The sequence below is a fragment of the Spermophilus citellus genome (assembly GCF_964194105.1).
Source record: "Spermophilus citellus genome assembly, chromosome: 13".
Lineage (NCBI taxonomy): Eukaryota > Metazoa > Chordata > Mammalia > Rodentia > Sciuridae > Spermophilus > Spermophilus citellus.
The window spans coordinates 9842686-9861244 of NC_138193.1; the positions used below are offsets into that span (position 1 = coordinate 9842686).

Below are 18559 nucleotides of genomic sequence, written 5' to 3' on the forward strand. Positions count from 1 at the left end.
AATATATGTAAGTCTTGGTGAGTCTGTGGCTTGCATTTGAGTTCTATGTTCAGCATCTGTGACAGAGAGGGAAGTGACTGTGGCTGACTGCCACTGTGACAAGGCATGGAACATAAAGTGCTCTGGGGCTGTGGAGCAGTGAAATGCAAGCAGAATTGTAACTTACAAACACACAGAATCAGGGCTGGAGAGTGGCAGCTGCTGGCAGACGTTCAGAGCAAATGTGCTCAGCTGCCATCAGCACAGTCCTGCAAGCTGGAAGCCCCGTGGCTCCTGCCTGCAGGTCCTGGAGGGCGTGTTGGAGTGAGTGTGCTGTCCTTCCCTTTCTGGGGGCTGAGAGATTACCAAGCCTGATCCAAGAATGTGATTGTATGATTTCATAACACAGTTGCTGTCTGTCCACCCTGGTGTGCTCACATGGTTTCAGAGTTGGAGCGCTGGGGTCCCCTGAAGGGCCACTCCCAGAATGGCAGCTGTGGAATCTTTTTTTTTGGTACCAGGGATTAGGATTGAACCCAAGGGTGCTTAACCACTGAGCCATGTTCCCAGCCTTTTTTAATATTTTACTTAGAGACAGGGTCTCCCCGAGTCACTGAGGCTGGTTTGAACTTGCTATCCTCTTGCCTCAGCCTCCTGAGCTGCTAGAATTAGTGGCATGTGCCACCGTGCCTGCCATCAACTGTGGAATCTTGTGGCACACAAGAGTCCAAGGCCAGGGGCTGGAGCAGGCATGGCTTGACAGCAGACCAATTCCGGAGGTACTGAAGGCAGGCAGGCACTTGGGTAGCAGCAAAGGGAAGTGGATACTCTAGATAAAAGGAGTAACACACACAGTGAGTGTGTGGTTGGGCAAGAGGGAATGACGTTGGTCGTCCCCCCACCTCGCCCCGCCCCGTTCTCGTGTGCTAGCTTCTGCTGCATGCCAGCTGCTACCATCCAACCCCTCAGGGAGCTGAGTGAGGAAGACCCCCAAGGGAGAGGCACACAGGGCCTATCTCCTTCTAGGACATGTCTCCCGAGAACTTTTTTTTTGGTGCTGGGTGTAGAACCCAAGGCCTTACACATGCTGAGCATGTGCACTAGCACTGAGCTACTCCTCCAGCCCCTCTCCCAAGTCTTTGTGAGGCTCACTCATTATTTACACCTGGTTCAAATATTACCTTCTTAGAGAAGCCTTCCCTGATTGTTCCATTTCAATCAGCATCAGCCTCGACCCCTCTGTCTCCTTGTCTTGTCTTTTCTCCATAGCACTTATTAATAATAAAATACAGGTATTTCTTTTCTGTTGTCCCAGTACTCTCAGCCCAGGAAGGCAGGGACTTGATCTTATTCCCACAACACTCCAGCACTGGAACCATCCCCAGTACACTGCACACATCAGTGCCGGAAACACTTGTCAGGTGAATGAATGAGAATTAAGCCAAGTACTGGATTCTGTGAGGGGAGCACATAGCTCCCATGACCTTGATCTGACTTATCAAGGTGGAGCTATTGGAGGAAGGGGCATTGGAGCCAAGACTTGAGAGATGAGCAGGAGTTAGCCCGTGGTCACACCCAATAGCTACAGATTTTTTAAACAAAGTGGAAATGTCTTGATCCAAATGACCAGGAAGAAAAATGGCCCCGGGAAGGCCAAGGAGGTCCAGTGTCTCCAATAGAGCTGTGACTGACTAGAGTTTGGGCAAATGGCATTGAAAAAGGAAGAAGCCCCTCTAAGCTGCTTTTTTGCCCCATCCTGGGTTCTTTGAATCTTTGGATATTGAGAATTTAAATGACCATTTGTGTTTTCCAAGTTTGAGCAAATTGTTCTTCCACCCAAAGGCACCCCCCTTCCCCAAGAATTAGTTATAGGTTGTTTTTTCAAGAGAGCCTGAGGCCAGGGAAGAAAGTTACTTGTGGAAAGTGAAAGTCCCATCTCCTGTCTCTCAATCCGTAACAAGTTATTTCTTCCTGTCCTTTGAACTCATTTTTTGCTAGTTAATGACTTCTCAGCCATTTCGAGCACATCATCTGTTCTAGCTCATTGTCAGCATTTTATCTTGACTTGAAGACAGAAGTGAGGGGGACGAATCCAGCATAAAGCTTGTACTTTTTCTTCTTCAAAAGAGACATATGACAATCCAGTGGAAAGGTGCACTAATGTCATTATTGCTTCTGCTAGTGGCTTGCTCCGTAATCTTCAAGAACAGAAGCAGCCAGTGAAAGGACACAGCACCATCTGGATAATAAAAATGGAGAACAGAGAAGCAGTTGGCCCAGTTGCTCTTCTGAGTTTACAATGTAGAAGAGACAAAGAGTTTTTCACAGATATTTTCCGGTTCGTCATTCACTGTGGGCTTACCTGGTTTTGCACACAACATGGTTCACTTATGGCCATAATACATATACTTTTTAGAATGATATTCTCAGGAGACAGCAAATTGTTTCTATAGACTCCTTTAAAGACCATTTAAAATGACGTTTGAGCTTTATCAACTGTCTACTTGTGCTAGAAAGCCTGAAGAACATAAAAATTAGACAAAAATACAAAAACCACTTAATCTGGATGCTTATAGAGAAGACTTGTTAGCAGTTGGTCTGTTTCCTTCTGGTCACATACAGATCATTTAAAACGAGCCACACTGTCCACCGACCATACTGTCTTCTAATATACCAGCAGCAGGCACCCTCTTGAGTTGCTCTTGTTGGCCTTGGGGAATCTCCCAAGGATGAATTGTGGGAGTGGAGTCAGCCGGCAGCTTCCGCCTCCTGTGGCTGGGATGGTGACGGGGTGTTGGGCAGGTCGCCTTGGAACCGCTGTCCTCGCTTCACTTTTCTCTTGTAAGACATTAATTACATGCAGCGGGTGTGACAGACTCCAATGAGGTTGTGACTTTGTGTTTCCCTGGTGGGACCGAGTTCCCTGAAGGAAGTGGCTGTGCCTTGATGTTCTCAGACCTGAAGCCACAGCCCCGCGCGATCCATAAACATTTTCAAGAAACCTTAGCTTCCCGAATCCAGGCTCTGGTTCTTATTCAGCTCCCTTGGCCCTGAAGGGTTTCTGGGCCTTTTATTAAGAAAACATCCCACTTTCCATGCACTTGAATCTCCGTGTGCAACTTCAAGAGCTTCAGGGCCCGTGGTTCGAGTGAGGCCCTGGGAGCTTCCGAGAGCGCTGTCGGGCCTTCGGGCGTTGGAGTCCGGAGCTCTGCCCAATACCCCGCGTCCTCCGGCGCTGGCGGCCGCTAGCCCTCGGTGCAGCGGCTAGCGGCAGGGCCGAGCACCCCACGCCCCCGGCCCGCCCCGCGCGGCTTGTTTACTCCCCGGCGCAGCCTAGTCCGACCCCGGGGCCCGCCCTCGCTCCGCCGCCCATTGGCTGAGGCGGCGCGAAGGCCGGCGATGATTGGCTGGGGAGGCGGGGGCGCGGGGCGAGCGGGGTAGGCTGCGCGAAAGGCCAAGAGGGGGCTGCAGGCGATGGCGGCGGCTGCGGGTCGGCTAGGTTGGGTACTCGCCGCGCTCTGCCTGGGCAACGCCGCTGGGGAGACGGCGCCGGGCCCGCGAGTGCTGGGCTTCTGCCTGGAGGAGGACGGAGAGGCGGGCCCAGGGTGGGTGCACGGAGGGGCTGTGCGGGCCGCGCCGGAGGCCACCTTCCGCCTGCGCCTCCTGGGTTCGGGCTTCGCCAACAGCTCCTGGACCTGGGTGGCCCCCGAGGGGGCAGGCTGCCCCGAGGGTGGACCAGCCACGGCGCCCGAGGAGACGGCGGCTCCCGCGGGCCAGTGGCGCGCGCTGTTATGCCTGCGCGCCCAGGCCGTGCCCCCAAACTCGGCGCTGCTTGCAGTGCGCGTGGAGCCGGGCGGCGGGGCAGCTGAGGAGGCGGCGCCGCCCTGGGCGCTGGGCCTGGGGGCGGCCGGGCTGCTGGCGCTGGCGGCGCTGGCGCGGGGCCTGCAGCTGAGTGCGCTGGCGCTAGCGCCCGCCGAGGTGCAGGTGCTGCGCGAGAGCGGCTCGGAGGCGGAGCGTGCGGCGGCGCGGCGCCTGGAACCCGCGCGGCGCTGGGCGGGCTGCGCCCTGGGCGCGCTGCTGCTGCTGGCTAGCCTGGCGCAGGCGGCGCTGGCGGTGCTGCTGTACCGAGCGGCCGGCCAGCGAGCGGTGCCCGCGGTGCTGGGCTGCGCAGGGCTGGTTTTTCTGGTAGGAGAAGTGGTTCCGGCCGCTGTGAGCGGGCGCTGGGCGCTGGCGTTGGCACCGCGCGCTCTGAGCCTCAGCCGCCTGGCAGTGCTGCTCACCCTGCCCGTGGCGCTGCCAGTGGGGCAGCTGCTGGAGCTGGCGGCGCGGCCCGGGCGGCTGCGCGAGCGCGTGCTGGAGCTAGCGCGCGGAGGCGGCGACCCCTACAGCGACCTCAGCAAGGGAGTGCTGCGCTACCGGACAGTGGAGGACGTGCTCACGCCGCTCGAAGACTGCTTCATGCTGGATGCCAGTGCAGTTCTGGACTTCAGAGTCTTGGCCAGCATCATGCAGAGCGGCCACACGCGCATTCCGGTGTACGAGGAAGAGCGCTCCAACATCGTGGACATGCTCTACCTCAAGGACTTGGCCTTCGTGGACCCCGAGGACTGCACGCCGCTCAGTACCATTACCCGCTTCTACAACCATCCACTCCACTTCGTCTTCAATGACACCAAGCTAGACGCAGTCCTGGAGGAGTTCAAGCGAGGTAAAGCCCCGGGAATCCAGGAGGAGATGCACATGCGTGTCCTGTCCTAGAAAAGGGGTGGGGGATATGAGACCTCCCCTTTTCCAGAAGGTGATGGCCTTGAATCTGGCAGTGACTTTTTGAAAAATTTAGAGGTGGATGAAGTGTCCTAGAAATCCAAAACCTTGGCACCCCCTTTGGTGAAACTTTCCATTTACTTCTAACACCCTGAGGCCACTTCTGTACATTTTGGGCTTTGTATGACCCAAACTCTTGGATAGAAACTAAAAGGACATGCAAAAGTAGATATCTGGGTGCTAGTATCTGCACAGGTTTAGTATCAAATTAGATAGACCATGATATTCCTTGGGCCTTGCTGAGGTCCCTGTTGCTGCCTTCCTGGTTGCAGACAGGGAGTGACTCATAAATACTTTCTTGAAGGTGTGGAGAAAACTTTCACTTTGATTTCACCAAAACAACTTTATGGGTGCTGATTTAATCTCCCTTTCCCTTGTCTTCCTTTGTTTTGTTTTCCCTTTTAATCCCCCTCCCCTTTTCTAACCCTAAGTGTGTTTCTCAAGTTCTCCCTTAACCCCACATCTTCACCCCCTCCTTTCATCTGATTTGCTGCTCACAAGGTTGGAGGTGGAGATTGTGGGGCCCTCCAGGTGAGAAGGCAAGGGCTCCCTTATAGTCCCCTCCACCATCCTCAGAGTGCTGCCCAGAGTCTGACAGGCTCCTTGGCCACCATCCATGCTTCCCACACCTGAACTCCTGCAGGATAAGGGGAAGGGCAGCCCAGGGCTCTGGATGGACTTGACCCTAAAGGCTGCTGCCTGATGGGAGGTGAAGTGAGTAAACCCCCTGCTATTTCTGGCAGCTGGGAAGTCTCCTGGCCCCAGGTCTGCGTGGGAGCTGCTTGGTGAGCTCCTGGACAGTCAGGGCAGGAAGATGCCTTTCTCATAATGACTCCCTTGTGGAGCCAGGCTCCGATATGGCCTCTCCATGCCTTATCTCCTTTCTTTTTGCTTTTTCTTTGGTACCAGGGGCACTTAACCACTGAGCCACCTCCCCAGCCCTTTTTTATATTTCACCTAGAGACAGAGTCTCACTAAATTGTTTAGGCCCTTGGTTAATTGCTGAGGCTGCTGACTTTGAACTTGTGATCCTCCTGCCTCAGCCTCCCAAGCCGCTGGGATCATAGGCGTGCACCACTGTGCCTGGCCCTCATGTCCTTTGATCCTTGCACCAGTCCTGCATGTAGCTCAGGGTTGGGTGAGAGGTTTGGATGGTCTGTTAAAGAGCATGGCAGTATTCCTGGCCATTTCCTTAGAAAGCCGCGCTGCCCACCTGTCTCTGGGAGGAACCCCGGGCAGACCCAGCTGGATCCTCCTGGTGGTGAGCATACTGTCTGGGCCTGCAAAGCCCTGAATCATGGTAGTGCCCAGCGAGGCAGCTCTAGAGGGGAGTGACAGTGGGTGGCCCTGAAGTGGGCCGGGTGTGTTCTATCCTGCCCCCGCCTGCTTTGAGCTCCTGCACCCAGCCTCTCTTGCTCAAGGTCCTCAGCTGTCAGTGACGAGCATAAAGGGACTGGGGATGACATGTCCTGCATGCTGCTCGTGAGCTTGGTAGCAGAACAGTGATAGGTCCTGGGTGGGCTACGGGTAGATAGTGTTTGCTACTCAGGGAGAGGATTTAGCAGAGGGGGTGAACCCGGAAGTGCAGGTTCCACCTCCAGAAAGGTCCAGGGTAGAGACCATAGTTGTCCCTTTGATATTGTAAGCTCTTATGTTCGGTTCCTTCAGCTCTGGTGTCTGGCTACAGCTGGATTTGTGATTTCTCTGCTTGTGAGATGGTGGGGGAAGGCGTGTCCTTCTCTGGAACTAAAGGGAAGAGCTTCAGGAGAGAGACATAATGTTTAGGGTAAGGTTGGTGAAGACCTTCGTTTCCCAAAGCCTTGGGGCCACGATTTTCATTGCCGTGGTCTTGCCTTTCAAATTTGGCAGATAAGCTTGGCCCAGAGCCATCAGGCACCCTAGATGGGAAGAATTAAAATGTTCATGGAGGCAAGACGGGTTGGGAGAGGTGTGTGTGGGACCAGGGCTTGATCCCTAGGGCCGAAGCAGAGAGGAGTTTGGAATGTCCTGGAAGCTAAGGGAAGGGACACTTTCCAAGGGAAGGAGAGTGGTCAGGAGAGGCACCTGGGATGGATGAAGTACCTTGGCAGGTGGCAATTGGGAGAACAAGTAGGATGCGACTCGTATTGTACACAGGCCTCCACCAGTATGGACCAAGGGGAGCCAGGGTTGTGACTGGCTGGGAGGGAGCTTCTGCTCTTAGTTTTTTTTTTTTTTTGCAACTTTAGGATTATGCTTTTTATTACTGAATTACCATGGCTATCAAGAGACTATATATTATATGAGCTTTTGAAATTACAAATGAGATTTTTTTTTAAAATTTGCCCATTAAAGTTATAACTTTCTCAAGTTTCTTTTTTTTTATTAATATATAACAGTGGAATGCATTACAACTCTTATTACACATATAAGCACAATTTTTCGCATCTCTGGTTGTATACATAGTATATTCACATCAATTTGTGTCTTTATACATGTACTTTGGATAATAATGATCATCACATTCAACTATCATTAATTACCCCATGCCCCCTCCCTCCCCTCCCACCCTCTGCCCTATCTAGAGTTCCTCTATACCTCCCATGCTCCCCCTCTCTATCCCACTTCAGACTCCTTATATCAAAGAAAACATTCAGCATTTGGTTTTTTGGGATTGACTAACTTCACTTAGCATTATCTTCTCTAACTCCATCCATTTACCTGCAAATGCCATGATTTTATCCTCTTTTATTGCTGAGTAATATTCCATTGCGTATATAAGCCACATTTTTTTTATCCAGTCATTTATTGAAGGGCATCTAGGTTGGTTCCCTGCTCTTAGTTTTTAAGGTGGGGCAAGTGGAGCAGGTTCCGACGGACCTGCTGTCACAGTACAGGTGCTCCTGTCCAGGACGGGCAGTCGGAGCAGGTTGTCAGACTGCCTGGTCCCGGAGGGCTGGGGATTGATCCCTTCCTGGTTCAATCAGACTGTTCCAGAGCCATCTGACAACATGCTGGAAAGCCTCCTTCTAGAAGCCAATGGTGGGGAGGAAGGACAGGGTGGGACCTGCAGTGGGGTCACTTTGGTCCTCCTTGGCTTCCTGGTTCCTGGTGGGTGAGGGCCATTCTTGGGGCAGAATGGCCCTGTCTTTCTGGTGCCGCCCTGGAGCTGCCTTGCCTTCTCTTTCTGTGGCCTTTTGGTGTCCTGTGTTTCTCCTTGTTAAAGTCCTCTCTGTCTTTGTCCTTTTATGATCCTCTGCTTATGAGCAAAGGGCACATTGCAGTCTTCCTGGTATTTGAGGTTTTACAGTCGATCCTTTCCCCATCTCTCTGCCCACTGATCTTCCTCTTGGCCAGTACGTTCTGCTCCTGTCACTCCTTCAGAGCACCATCTGCTTGGGAACTTTGTAAGCTGGGGGGAAGCACCCCTCTGTGTGGACTTGAGGTGACAGCAATTATCCCCAGGCAGTGTGAGTGCTTTGGGGCTGAAGTAGGTGACTTGCGTCTTCTCTATGGCCATTAACCCCTGCTGCCTTTGCTCAGCCCGTGATGAGAGTGAGGAGTAAGTGAGGAGAAGATTAGGGCAATGAACTTTTCAGAGATGCTGCTGTCAGACAGCCAGTTTTGATTTACTGTCATGTTTTGCCACAATGCTGAGAAGAGTCAGACCTGCTCAGACATCTGGGAGGAGTGTTAGCCTGTGACTTTTCTCATAGCTTTGGTACACTTAGTTTTTCTACAGAACAACAAAGGGAGCCAGGATGCCTATAATTACAAAGTCTAGGGAGGCCAAGGCAGGAGGATTGCATGTTGGAGGCCAGCCTGGGTAGGTGAGTGAGACCCTGTCTCAAAATGAAATCAAAAGGGCTAGGAGCATAGCTCAATGATAAAGCACTTGCCTAGCATGTGCAAACCCCACCCCGTATCCCCAGCTCTGCAAAATAAAAGGGAGTTGGGGACAAAGGAAAGATGGAGAGATTAAACTCTTAACTGCATTTTTAAAGGTGTCCTAGAAGTTGGGCATCATGCAAAGGTCTTCCAGCATCCAAATAACTGGAGTACTCCGGAGCCTGTGAACTCAAATTAAAACTAGAGTTTTCCCATGGCCGTAGGTCATGCCTTATGGACTCCGCAGAACTGGCCCTGAGAGCCTGCAGGTATCCCTGTGAGTGCTTGGGTCCTGTCAGATGGCCATGATCTTTAATCGGCCAGCTGCCTTTTCTCAGTCCCCTACTGCATTCTCAGGGCTGCCTGTTGGCCCTCGAGCATCCTCTGTTGAGAGCAAGTCACATGGGGGATCTTCCAGGAGCCCTGCTTTCCTCCATTCCTTTTGGAGTCATCCCAGTGTGGCGGTCGTGGGGAGGCATGTTCCTACTCTGCACATCTTTGACAGCCTGGGAGAAGTGAGTCCCTTCCTGTAGGCGCCCTGCAAAGGGTTCAGCTTCCTGAAAGGAGGAGTGGGCTCAGGCCTCTGTGCTCAAAGGTGTGGCCTTCAGACCCTGGGCTTTGGTTTCAGGAATTCAAAGGTGTTGATCAAAACTGCCTGTCATGTGCCTGGTGTCCCCCGCGGGCCTGTAGCTTTGCCTTCTGTGGCGCAGCAGCCGTGGCCCTTGCAGAAATGGTGCCTGTGCGCCAGCCTGAGCCCTTCCCAGCACAGTCAGAGTGTCAGAAGAATGTAGAAATACCTGTCCCCTGACTTGATGCCTCAGGCTTAGCAGGACTGGGCAGAGATCTCCAGGGACCCTGTGCCTTTTCCTCCTATAAAGGGGAAGATGACCTCATGTGGTCATTTCCGTCTTGGCTTTTTGGTCAGGGGTACTAGAGCACCCCGAAGGGGGACGCTTCATTCCATTAAGCCCTTGGTGTGTGGAGTGTGAGTCACACAAAGATTTTTCTGCTTGCCTGAAGGATTCTTGGAGCAAACTCCCCCAGGTGTGCAGGTCTGTGCCCACACCAACCTCCGCCCTTTCACTTGTGGTCCTGCGGGTCCAGCAGCCACTCCCCTCCCACCTGTGGCTGTGCAGTGCTGGGAAGGGCACTAGACTGACTTGGGGTGTGCTGTAGGCATCAAGTACAAACCAGGTTCAGGGATTCTGTGCAATCAGGGGAGGCTATCTATTGCTATTTTTGTGTGTGTGTGTGTGTGGGGGGGTTATATATTGAAATATCTTGGCTATATTGAATTACTTAAAATGTTATTAAACTTAATTCTGCCTATTTTTTTTCTTTTTCTTTGCAGCATTGGGGTTTGCACCTGAGGATGCTGCCTGCTGAGCTACATCTCCAGCCCTTTTTATGTTTTGAGTTTAGATTTTTTTAATGTGCCCACTCAAAAGATCTTAAATTACCCACATGCCTTGCCTTTCTGTTTCTCTGGGAGAGGTATCAAGTTTTATGGCTGAAAAGCACTTACCTACTGCAGAGTCAATTCCAGAAGTCCCCCAGTGTTCCCCGACATCCTGAGACATGGGTTGTTTTCAATCTGCCCCTTCTCACTAAGTAAACCAAGTAGGAAAATGACATGGGAAAGACACAGGAGCAAGGTGGACCAGTCCTGGCCACCTGCTGTCCTCTGTGCACAGGTTGGGTTCTGAATGGCCACCTCCCGCTATTGACCCCAGAGGACAGCCTTAAGAATTAGGAGGCCTTCCCAGAGTCAGGCAGGATGGACTCGTGGGCTCCCCTACTGAGACCGTTCAGGGCAGCCAGCATGTCTTGGTGTCCTGTTTGTAGACACCTGCAGTTGCTGTGTAAGACCCCTGTGTTCTAGACAGGATGTGCTTGGCTAGACCTCCGCATGGCTCGGAGTCACAGACCTGGGGCCAATCCCAGCTCTGCTATTGTCTGTGTGGGGACCTCTGGCCAATGAATATGCCTCTGAGATTTTGCCCAGCTTGTTGAGAACTTGGGAAGCCTCCATGCGTGCCTGTTCTCAGCTATTTGGGAGGGTGAGGCAAGAGGATCACAAGTTCGAGACCAGTCTGGGCAACTTAGTGAGGCCTGCCACAAAGTAAAAAATACAAAGGGCTTGGGGAGTTGAGCGTGATGGCGCATGCCTGTAATCCCAGTGGCTCCAGAGGCTGAGGTAGAAAGATTGCAAGTTCAAAGGCAGTGCTAAGCAACTCCGTGAGCCCCTGTCTCTAAATAAAATACAAAATAGGGCTGGGGATGTGGTTGAGTGCCTCTGAGTTCAATCCCCAGTACCAAAAAAAAAAGGGGGGGACTGGGGATGTAGCTCAGTGGGAAAGGACCTCTGGGTTCAATCCTTAATATCAAAAACAAAACACAAAACATAGGGGGCTGGGGATGTGGCTCAAGCGGTAGCGCGCTCGCCTGGCATGCGTGCGGCCCGGGTTCGATCCTCAGCACCACATACCAACAAAGATGTTGTGTCCGCCGAGAACTAAAAAATAAAATATTAAAAATTCCCTCTCTCTCTCTCTCTCTCTCTCTCTCTCTCTCTCTCTCTTTCTCTTTCTCTCTCTCTCCTCTCTCACTCTCTCTTTAAAAAAAAAATAAAAAAAAAACCACAAAACATAGGGTGTGTGGCCCAGTGTCCAGTACAAACATTGGCTTCTATCCTTGCAGTGGGCTCATACCAGGAGAAACTGAGAAAAATGGGGTGCCCCCTGCTAGCTGTAAATGAGTGTCCCCTCCCTACAGGGAAGTCCCACCTGGCCATCGTGCAGAAGGTGAACAACGAGGGTGAGGGCGATCCCTTCTATGAGGTGCTGGGCCTGGTCACTGTGGAGGACGTCATCGAGGAGATCATCAAGTCCGAGATCCTGGACGAGTCTGAAGACTACCGTGAGTTTGACTTCCCACTGGTCCTCCCTGCCCTGAGACATACTGTGTGCACACACTGGTGAACCTCTGCTCCAGAGCCCGCTGCATCCCCACCAGGCCCCCTCCCTGCCCCCGTGGGTCAGTAAGGCCGCCACGGCAGGGCTCCCTCCTGCCCGGGCCGTCGGTGCTCTCACGGCTCCTGTGCATGCCGGGCTCTGTCCTTCCTGGGCTCTGTCTTTCCTGGGCTCTGTCCCTCCTGGGCTCTGTCCTTCCTGGGCTCTCTGTCCTTCCTGGGTTCTGTCCCTCCTGGCTTTATCCTTCCTTGGCTCTGTCCTTCCTGGGCTCTGTCCTTCCTGAGCTCTGTCCTTCATGGGCTCTGTCCCTCCTGGCTCTGTCCCTCCTGGCTCTGTCCCTCCTGGCTCTGTCCTTCCTGGGCCCTGTCTTTCCTGGGCTCTGTCCCTCCTGGGCTCTGTCCTTCCTGGGCTCTCTGTCCTTCCTGGGTTCTGTCCCTCCTGGCTTTATCCTTCCTTGGCTCTGTCCTTCCTGGGCTCTGTCCTTCCTGAGCTCTGTCCTTCCTGAGCTCTGTCCTTCATGGGCTCTGTCCCTCCTGGCTCTGTCCCTCCTGGCTCTGTCCCTCCTGGCTCTGTCCTTCCTGGGCCCTGTCCTTCCTGGGCTCTGTCCTTCATGGGCTCTGTCCCTCCTGGCTTTATCCTTCCTTGGCTCTGTCCTTCCTGGGCTCTGTCCTTCATGGGCTCTGTCCTTCCTGGGCCCTGTCCTTCCTGGGCTCTCTGTCCTTCCTGGGCTCTGTCCTTCCTGGGCTCTTCCAGTTTTCGTGTCTTCTGCTGCAGGTCGTTTTGTGCCGTTCTTTGGGCCGGGGATGAGGCCTCGTTGAAAGTGCTTGCCTGCTGGCATGCATGAGGCCCTGGGTTCCAGCCCCAGCACCACAGAAAGGGACAGGAACCCATTCTTGACCACCAAGAGCATCTTCCCGCAACAGCCCTGGGCCTTAGAGTGTGTCTTCCTCCTCTCAGGATGCTGGCTGCGGCCTGCAGGGCAGACACAGGGCCTGTGCTCCAGGGCTGTGGGCCTCATACGGGCACCTGGGACCCTGAGCTGCCCACTGCTCTGTGCTGCCAAGCACATGGCTTACCCCCACGTCTGTTCCCAAGCACAGCATTTTCAGTTCAGTTCCTGAGACTGATCGGGCATGAGGTCCCGAGGTCAGTGTCCACTGCCACTGCTGCTGCCGCCTGCCACCAGCAGTCCTCAGCAGGGCCCCGGGAGGCCTGTGTTGACGGACAGCTCTTCTCATCAGCATTCTTTCTACCCAACTCCAAGCAAGAGGGCGGTCCCTTCCTCACTTCCTTGGGAAGTGAGGGTCATTGCCCCCATCCTGGGCACCAGGCTCACTGGGGAGGAATGGCCGCCAGGCTCCTTGGGGGAGCAGGACAGGGTTGCATCCCTGGGGAAGAAGGAGCGGGCAGCAGAGCCCCAGTGGGCCCAGGGTCTGCGTTCATGAGACTCTTGCTTGTGCCTGAGCTGCCATCTTCTCACCCCTCAGGAGATGCTGCCGTGCGGAGGACAGCCACCTCCCTGAGTGCCCCGCTCAAGCGCAAGGAGGACTTCTCCTTGTTCAAGGTGTCTGACGAGGAATACAAAGTAAAAATCTCGCCTCAGCTGCTCCTGGCCACCCAGCGCTTCCTTTCCCGAGGTGAGAGAGGAGTGGTCCATGTCCCTGTTCCACTCACTGTCCATGGGTCAGGAGCCCACCCATGGTGGACACCAGCTGCTTCCTGATCCTAGTAAACAGGAGAGTCACGCGGAACAACATCTGTGCTTTCTCTGCAGCTCTGTCAGCCTCTTAGGTGACCCCAGGGCTGACCCAAGTGACCAAGAGCAGAACTGGGCTTTGCCCCTGGCAAGGGTGGCCAGGGAACCTCAGCTGGGCCCACATGTGCCCTGCCCTGCTCTCTGTGGAAGGTGGCAGCTCAGGCGCCGGGGAGCCTGGGGTGCGGGCACAGGGAGAGCCCGGGGTGCGGGCGCAGGAGCCAGGTGCATGCAGGCCGCTCAGCCCGGTAGGCACTCTTTCTTTTCCGGTTTTGGGGCAGAGGTGGACGTGTTCAGCCCGCTGCGCGTCTCTGAGAAGGTCCTCCTGCACCTGCTGAGGCACCCGAGCGTCAACCAGGAGGTGAAGTTTGATGAGAGCGACCGCCTGGCCGCCCACCACTACCTGTACCAGCGCAGCCGGCCGGTGGACTACTTCATCCTCATCCTGCAGGTGACTGGAGCCGGCCGCAGGGGAGGACAGCCACAGGCCTGCCACCCAGGTCGCTGGGATTTCACCTGGTGCTCCTCCTGGGGACGCTAACCCGTGCCTGTGTCTGTCTGCCTGCCCTCCCTCCTCCCAGGGCAGGGTTGAGGTGGAGATCGGGAAGGAGGGCCTGAAGTTTGAGAACGGGGCCTTCACCTACTATGGAGTGTCTGCCCTGACCACGCCGTCCTCGGGTGAGCCGCAGCCCCTACCTCTAAGGGCTGGGTCCTGGCTTGTGGAACGGCCCCGGTCCCCGCAGGACGTCTCTTGGCTCTGGAGCGGGGACAGCCTTCCTTCTTGCTCACCTGGTGCACCCCATCCCTGCAGAACCTCCCCTGTGGTGTCTTCTGCCCTCCCCCAAGTCCCCACCCTGTCCCCTCTCAGGGCGACTGGGGCAGGCCGCAGAGCCAGCAGTTGCCCAGCGGTGCCCTCACCGCCTGTTCCTCCTGACAGTTCACCAGTCCCCGGTGCCCTCGCACCAGCCCACCTGCCACGACCTGCAGCCCGAGCCAGCCGAGGGCACCCGCTCCTCTGCCTACTGTCCCGACTACACCGTGAGGGCCCTCTCTGACCTTCAGCTCATCAAGGTGACCGCCTGTGCTGCGTGTGGTGTTGGCACTAACTGGCTTTGTGACCCCAAGGGGCTAGGCCAGCTGGTCACCAGTGTGTGTGGAGGAGAGTGAGGTCTGAGCGGCCCTGAGGCCCAAGACCAGGCCCTGCGCTGCCCAAATGTGGGGCCTTGACTCCCTGGACACCTCACCACCCTGGCCTGGCTGTCCTGAGGCCTTGACTCCCTGGACACCCTGACCACGTGGCTTAGCGGTCTCAGGGCCTGGTCTCTGGCCCCCTCTGCCCGCTTGCCCTCTGCCCTTCCCTGCTCCTCTCCCTGCATCCTCGCCCTGCCATCCAGTTCCGCCAGAGGTGCGAGCCCACACCATGCCGTGTCCCCCGCTGGGTGACACCTCTGTCCTCCAGGTCACGCGGCTGCAGTACCTCAATGCACTCCTGGCCACCCGAGCCCAGAGCCTGCCACCGTCCCCCGAAAACTCTGACCTCCAGGTCCTCCCAGGCAGTCAGACCAGGCTCCTCAGTAACAAGACCACGGCAGCCGCGGGTAAGCCTCGCGGCAGGTCCGGCCGCCTCCCTCAGACCTGCTGGCTGCACCCCACCTGCCCTGGCCTCCTGGCTCTGCTCTCTCCCTGTCCTTGTCCCTTCTTGCTGTTTTGAGTGGCTTGGGTGACAGCTGTAGCTCGGCTGGCGCTGGGTCTTTGAGGGCCTCTCAGAATGGTCAGCTTTATAGAGAGGAGCTGGCGGCCAGGTCCGTCCAGTCCAGAAACTTCTGGCCACTTAGACTTGGGGTGCCGCGGGCCTGGCTGGGAAGGGGTGTGGCAGAGGAGTGGGGTGGCGGGCAGTGAGAGCCTCCCTGGGGCTCCATGTCGAGCAGGAGCAGCTGGGGAACAGATGTGGCCCTGTGAAGCGGCAGTGGAGAGGGCAGAGGCATGAGGCCCTGAGGCCAGGGGAGTCCTGGAGTGGAGTCCTGGCTGGGCTTCAGAGGCTGCAGAGGAGCGGGGTGCAGGTCCCACTTCCTCGCCCACCTGCCCTGGGGAGCCAGCTCTTGCTGAGACTCCCCCTGGGTGCAGGCCTGAGCCTGTGGTGCCTTCGCCTCTGTGGGGTCCTGAGAGCCACTCTGCCCGTCTTACAGAAGCAAAGTGGGGGCCAAGGACCCTGGCCTGCGGGGCCTCAGGGGACCGCCGCTCTGGTCACTGAGACCTGTGCTCCAGAGTGCAGAGATGTTTTTACAAAAGTTGTTTCTGAATTGCGAGGTGGTGCGTGTGTGTAATGGGCAGAGTCCCCCAACCCTGGGGACCACGGTGGTGGCCCAGCCTTTGTGGGCTCCAGGTCCGGGCGCTGGTGAGTCCAGGCTTTGGACTGAAGCAGGAGTGCCACGTGGCCACCCTCCCCGCTGGGCTATGTGCCCCTTCACATGGGGTGCCGGGTCCAGCTTCCCGCTCAAACCCAAGACTAATCTTTAACAAGTGAGCCATTTGTCTTGGGTTTCCCGTCAGCCCTCTCTGGCTCCACCTGCAGCCCGGGCGGGGTGCAGACCTCGTGTGCCACTGCCTTCAGAGCCCCTGCGCAGAGGCAGCTTGTTTGGCTTTTTAAAGGCGCTGGGGGTGGAACCCAGGGCCCTGCACATGCTCAGCAAGCATCACCCACTGAGCTTCACCCCATCCCCAAGAGGCTTTGTGAAAACCCTTCCAGCTGAGCACTGAGCCATCCCATGAGAGAGTCCTGGCAGTGGCTTTGGGTCATCCCCTCTCTGTGACAGATCACCCCATGCTCTGTGACACGGTGTTGGTGGCTCTCACTTGCGTGCAGCCTGAATTGCCTCCCTGAGACTTGCTTGCTGTCTCTGCTCCTTGCCTGAACACTCGGGGTTTCCCTGGGGTGTCCCTGTTACCGTGGCCTTCACTTCCTGAAGAGCGCAGGCTGGTCTCAGTGGGGTGCTGCTTATTAAGTAGTGCAGGGTGAACTGTGCCTTGGAGCCTGGCCCTAGATCCCTGCCAGAGATGGCCTTTATTGAAATGTTTGGAAAATGGTCATTGCAAATTGCCTCCCGCAGGGGTCAGCAGACCATGGTGCAGGGACCAGATCGGGCCAGCTGCCCAGGTGTAGACCCCATTTGTTTGTGGCTTGTATGTGGCTGCTTCTGAAAGATGACAGTGAAACTGAGTAGCTGTGACAGAGCCCAAATGGCCTGCAAAACTAGGAGATTGGCGCTTCACTGCTCTGCACGTGGCTCACAGGACTGCCCCCCCTCTGTGCTACTGGAGCCCCGGCTCCGTCTCCACCACCGGCCGACAGCCTGCCGTCTCTTCTCTCTCTCTGCTCTCTTTAGCCTTCCCAGTAGACCTTTCCCTCTTTGGCACATTTGGAAACTGCAGTTGATAGATGACTGGGACTAGTGAGCCTTTTTTGTTTTCAGAGAACACTGAGGTAAATATCTCCCTTCTTTCTCTTGGCTTGGCTTCCTGTGCGCTAGCAGAGAGCTCCCGGTGGGAGGGTATCTCCCTGGGTGGGGCCAGGGGCGTACAGTCATCCTCTGGAACACAGGAGGGCTGAGAAATCTGCTTCTCCTTCCAGCACCAGGTGTGTGGTCCCAAGCAGGTTCTTCTGCCCAGTGTAGTGGCCTGGGCCTCTCTGGGCCAGAGATGGTGGCCCAGATTCCTTGTCTTTCTCAATGGCCTCTGTCCTCCAAGTGGCTTTTCCCTTGTGATGTCAAAACAGGCTGACCGCATTCCCAACCAGCCACTCCACCTCTGCTCCAACGCCTCCTGAGACGTCCCGGGCCCTCTGCCTTTCCAGCTGCTCCCTGTCCTAGAGACTTGACCTTGGTTTGGTAGGACGCTCCCCGCACCGGCGTGGGTATCCACTCTCCTTCCCTCTCTCCCCAGGGTCCAGCCACAGCAGGCCCTGCGTCCCAGTGGAGGAGAACCCTGGGCGGAATCCAGGAGTCTAACTGCTTGCCAGGCGCTGAGCTGGGGAATGGACACGCCCGTGGGGAGCTGGAGGGAGCCGCGGCAGCTTCGCAAGCCAGCCTGTCCCCACCACTCAGGCCACGTTTTAGATGGCCCTTATAGACGCGGATCCCAGGCTTCGGTGCCAGGAGCCTTCGGCAGGCCCCGCTGTCCTTCAGGAGGTGGGGTCAGCTGGCGCGGCCCCCAGGCCTGCCTCTGGAAGAAACAAAGGAACAGGATCATCTCTGGTCCCCAGGGCCCAGCTTCCCCTTCCCCTCTGACGCTGTGACAGTGCAGTGTGTCTGTACCTCTTCAAGCCAGGCACTGTGGCCAGTTACCGCCTACGCGTGGCCGAGGCCTGTGTCCGCTCTGCTTTCCATTGGCTGACCTCTGCTGCTGGCAGCACTTTCTGAGCAAATGGAGTTTTAGTTGGGGTTCATATCCGTGGCCTGGTCCACGATGTCCTTGGTCCTTGGTGGCTCCCCTTACCGTGCCACATGTCAGTTCACGTGCCCTGGCCTTCTCCACGTGCCAGACCAAGAAGCGGGGCTCCCTGCAGGTCTGTTCTTCGCCCTGCTCCTTCCTGTGGAGATGGCCTTTCCGAACCCTCCTGGAGTCCCGAGCAGCAGGTAGGGCCAGTGTGGCCCGGGGCCATCCCTCCACCCTGTGCTTGTTGCCACCAACAGTATTGTCAGTTTCTGTGTGGAGAAGGGGTCAGGCGTGGGAGGAGGGGGTCGTCCACCCCTCCACCTGGCTCGGGCCTTTGGCGGAGGTGTCCAGGGAGGTGTCCAGGGAGGTGCCTGCAGCTGTAAGGTGCGGAGTGCAGCCAGGGACAGGAGGGCTGCTTGTGACCGGCTTCACCGGCATCGCCCTTCTTTCTACAAAAACATCACAGTTTCTCTCACATCCTTAGGACATTTCAAGTTCTTGCCCCCCACCCCCACCCCGGTTTTCCCCTCGTGTCACAGTTTCAGGGAGGAGTTTCAGAGACAGCTTTTTTTCTTCTTCCAGTTTACCTGAATTTTCCTCCCAGGGTGGAGCTGTGTGGAATGGGGCGTCACAGAGATGCGGGGGCACAGACTGGGGAGGGAAGGAGGGAAGTTTCTGGAGCCCCTCTCAAGGAGATTTGGGTCCTTGTAAATGGGACTAAAGGACAAAAGAA

General features: G+C 55.9%; 1 protein-coding gene across 2 annotated transcripts; it reads left to right on the forward strand.

Moving 5' to 3' along the window:
* The first annotated feature begins 3321 nt into the window (after positions 1–3321).
* CNNM3 (cyclin and CBS domain divalent metal cation transport mediator 3) lies at positions 3322–18131 on the forward strand. 2 transcript variants are annotated; one of them, XM_081265506.1, is made up of 9 exons: positions 3322–4687; positions 11446–11589; positions 13130–13279; positions 13677–13846; positions 13977–14073; positions 14333–14466; positions 14855–14993; positions 16779–16876; positions 17335–18131. In XM_081265506.1, the coding sequence occupies exons 1-8, from the start codon at positions 3454–3456 to the stop codon at positions 16826–16828; spliced, it is 2118 nt and encodes a 705-aa protein (XP_081121632.1). In that variant the 5' UTR covers positions 3322–3453; the 3' UTR covers positions 16829–16876; positions 17335–18131. The 2 variants fall into 2 exon arrangements, with proteins under 2 accessions (XP_081121632.1, XP_081121631.1); XM_081265505.1 differs by lacking the exon at positions 16779–16876.
* The last annotated feature ends 428 nt before the right edge of the window (positions 18132–18559 follow it).

Excerpts from the sequence above, each read along its gene's own strand:
- CNNM3 (XM_081265505.1), top strand. The coding sequence starts at position 3,454 with ATGGCGGCGGCTGCGGGTCGGCTAGGTTGGGTACTCGCCGCGCTCTGC. Across the intron at positions 13,280-13,676 it reads CCAGCGCTTCCTTTCCCGAG|AGGTGGACGTGTTCAGCCCG; the intron begins GTGAGAGAGGAG and ends GTTTTGGGGCAG. Across the intron at positions 13,847-13,976 it reads ACTTCATCCTCATCCTGCAG|GGCAGGGTTGAGGTGGAGAT; the intron begins GTGACTGGAGCC and ends CCCTCCTCCCAG.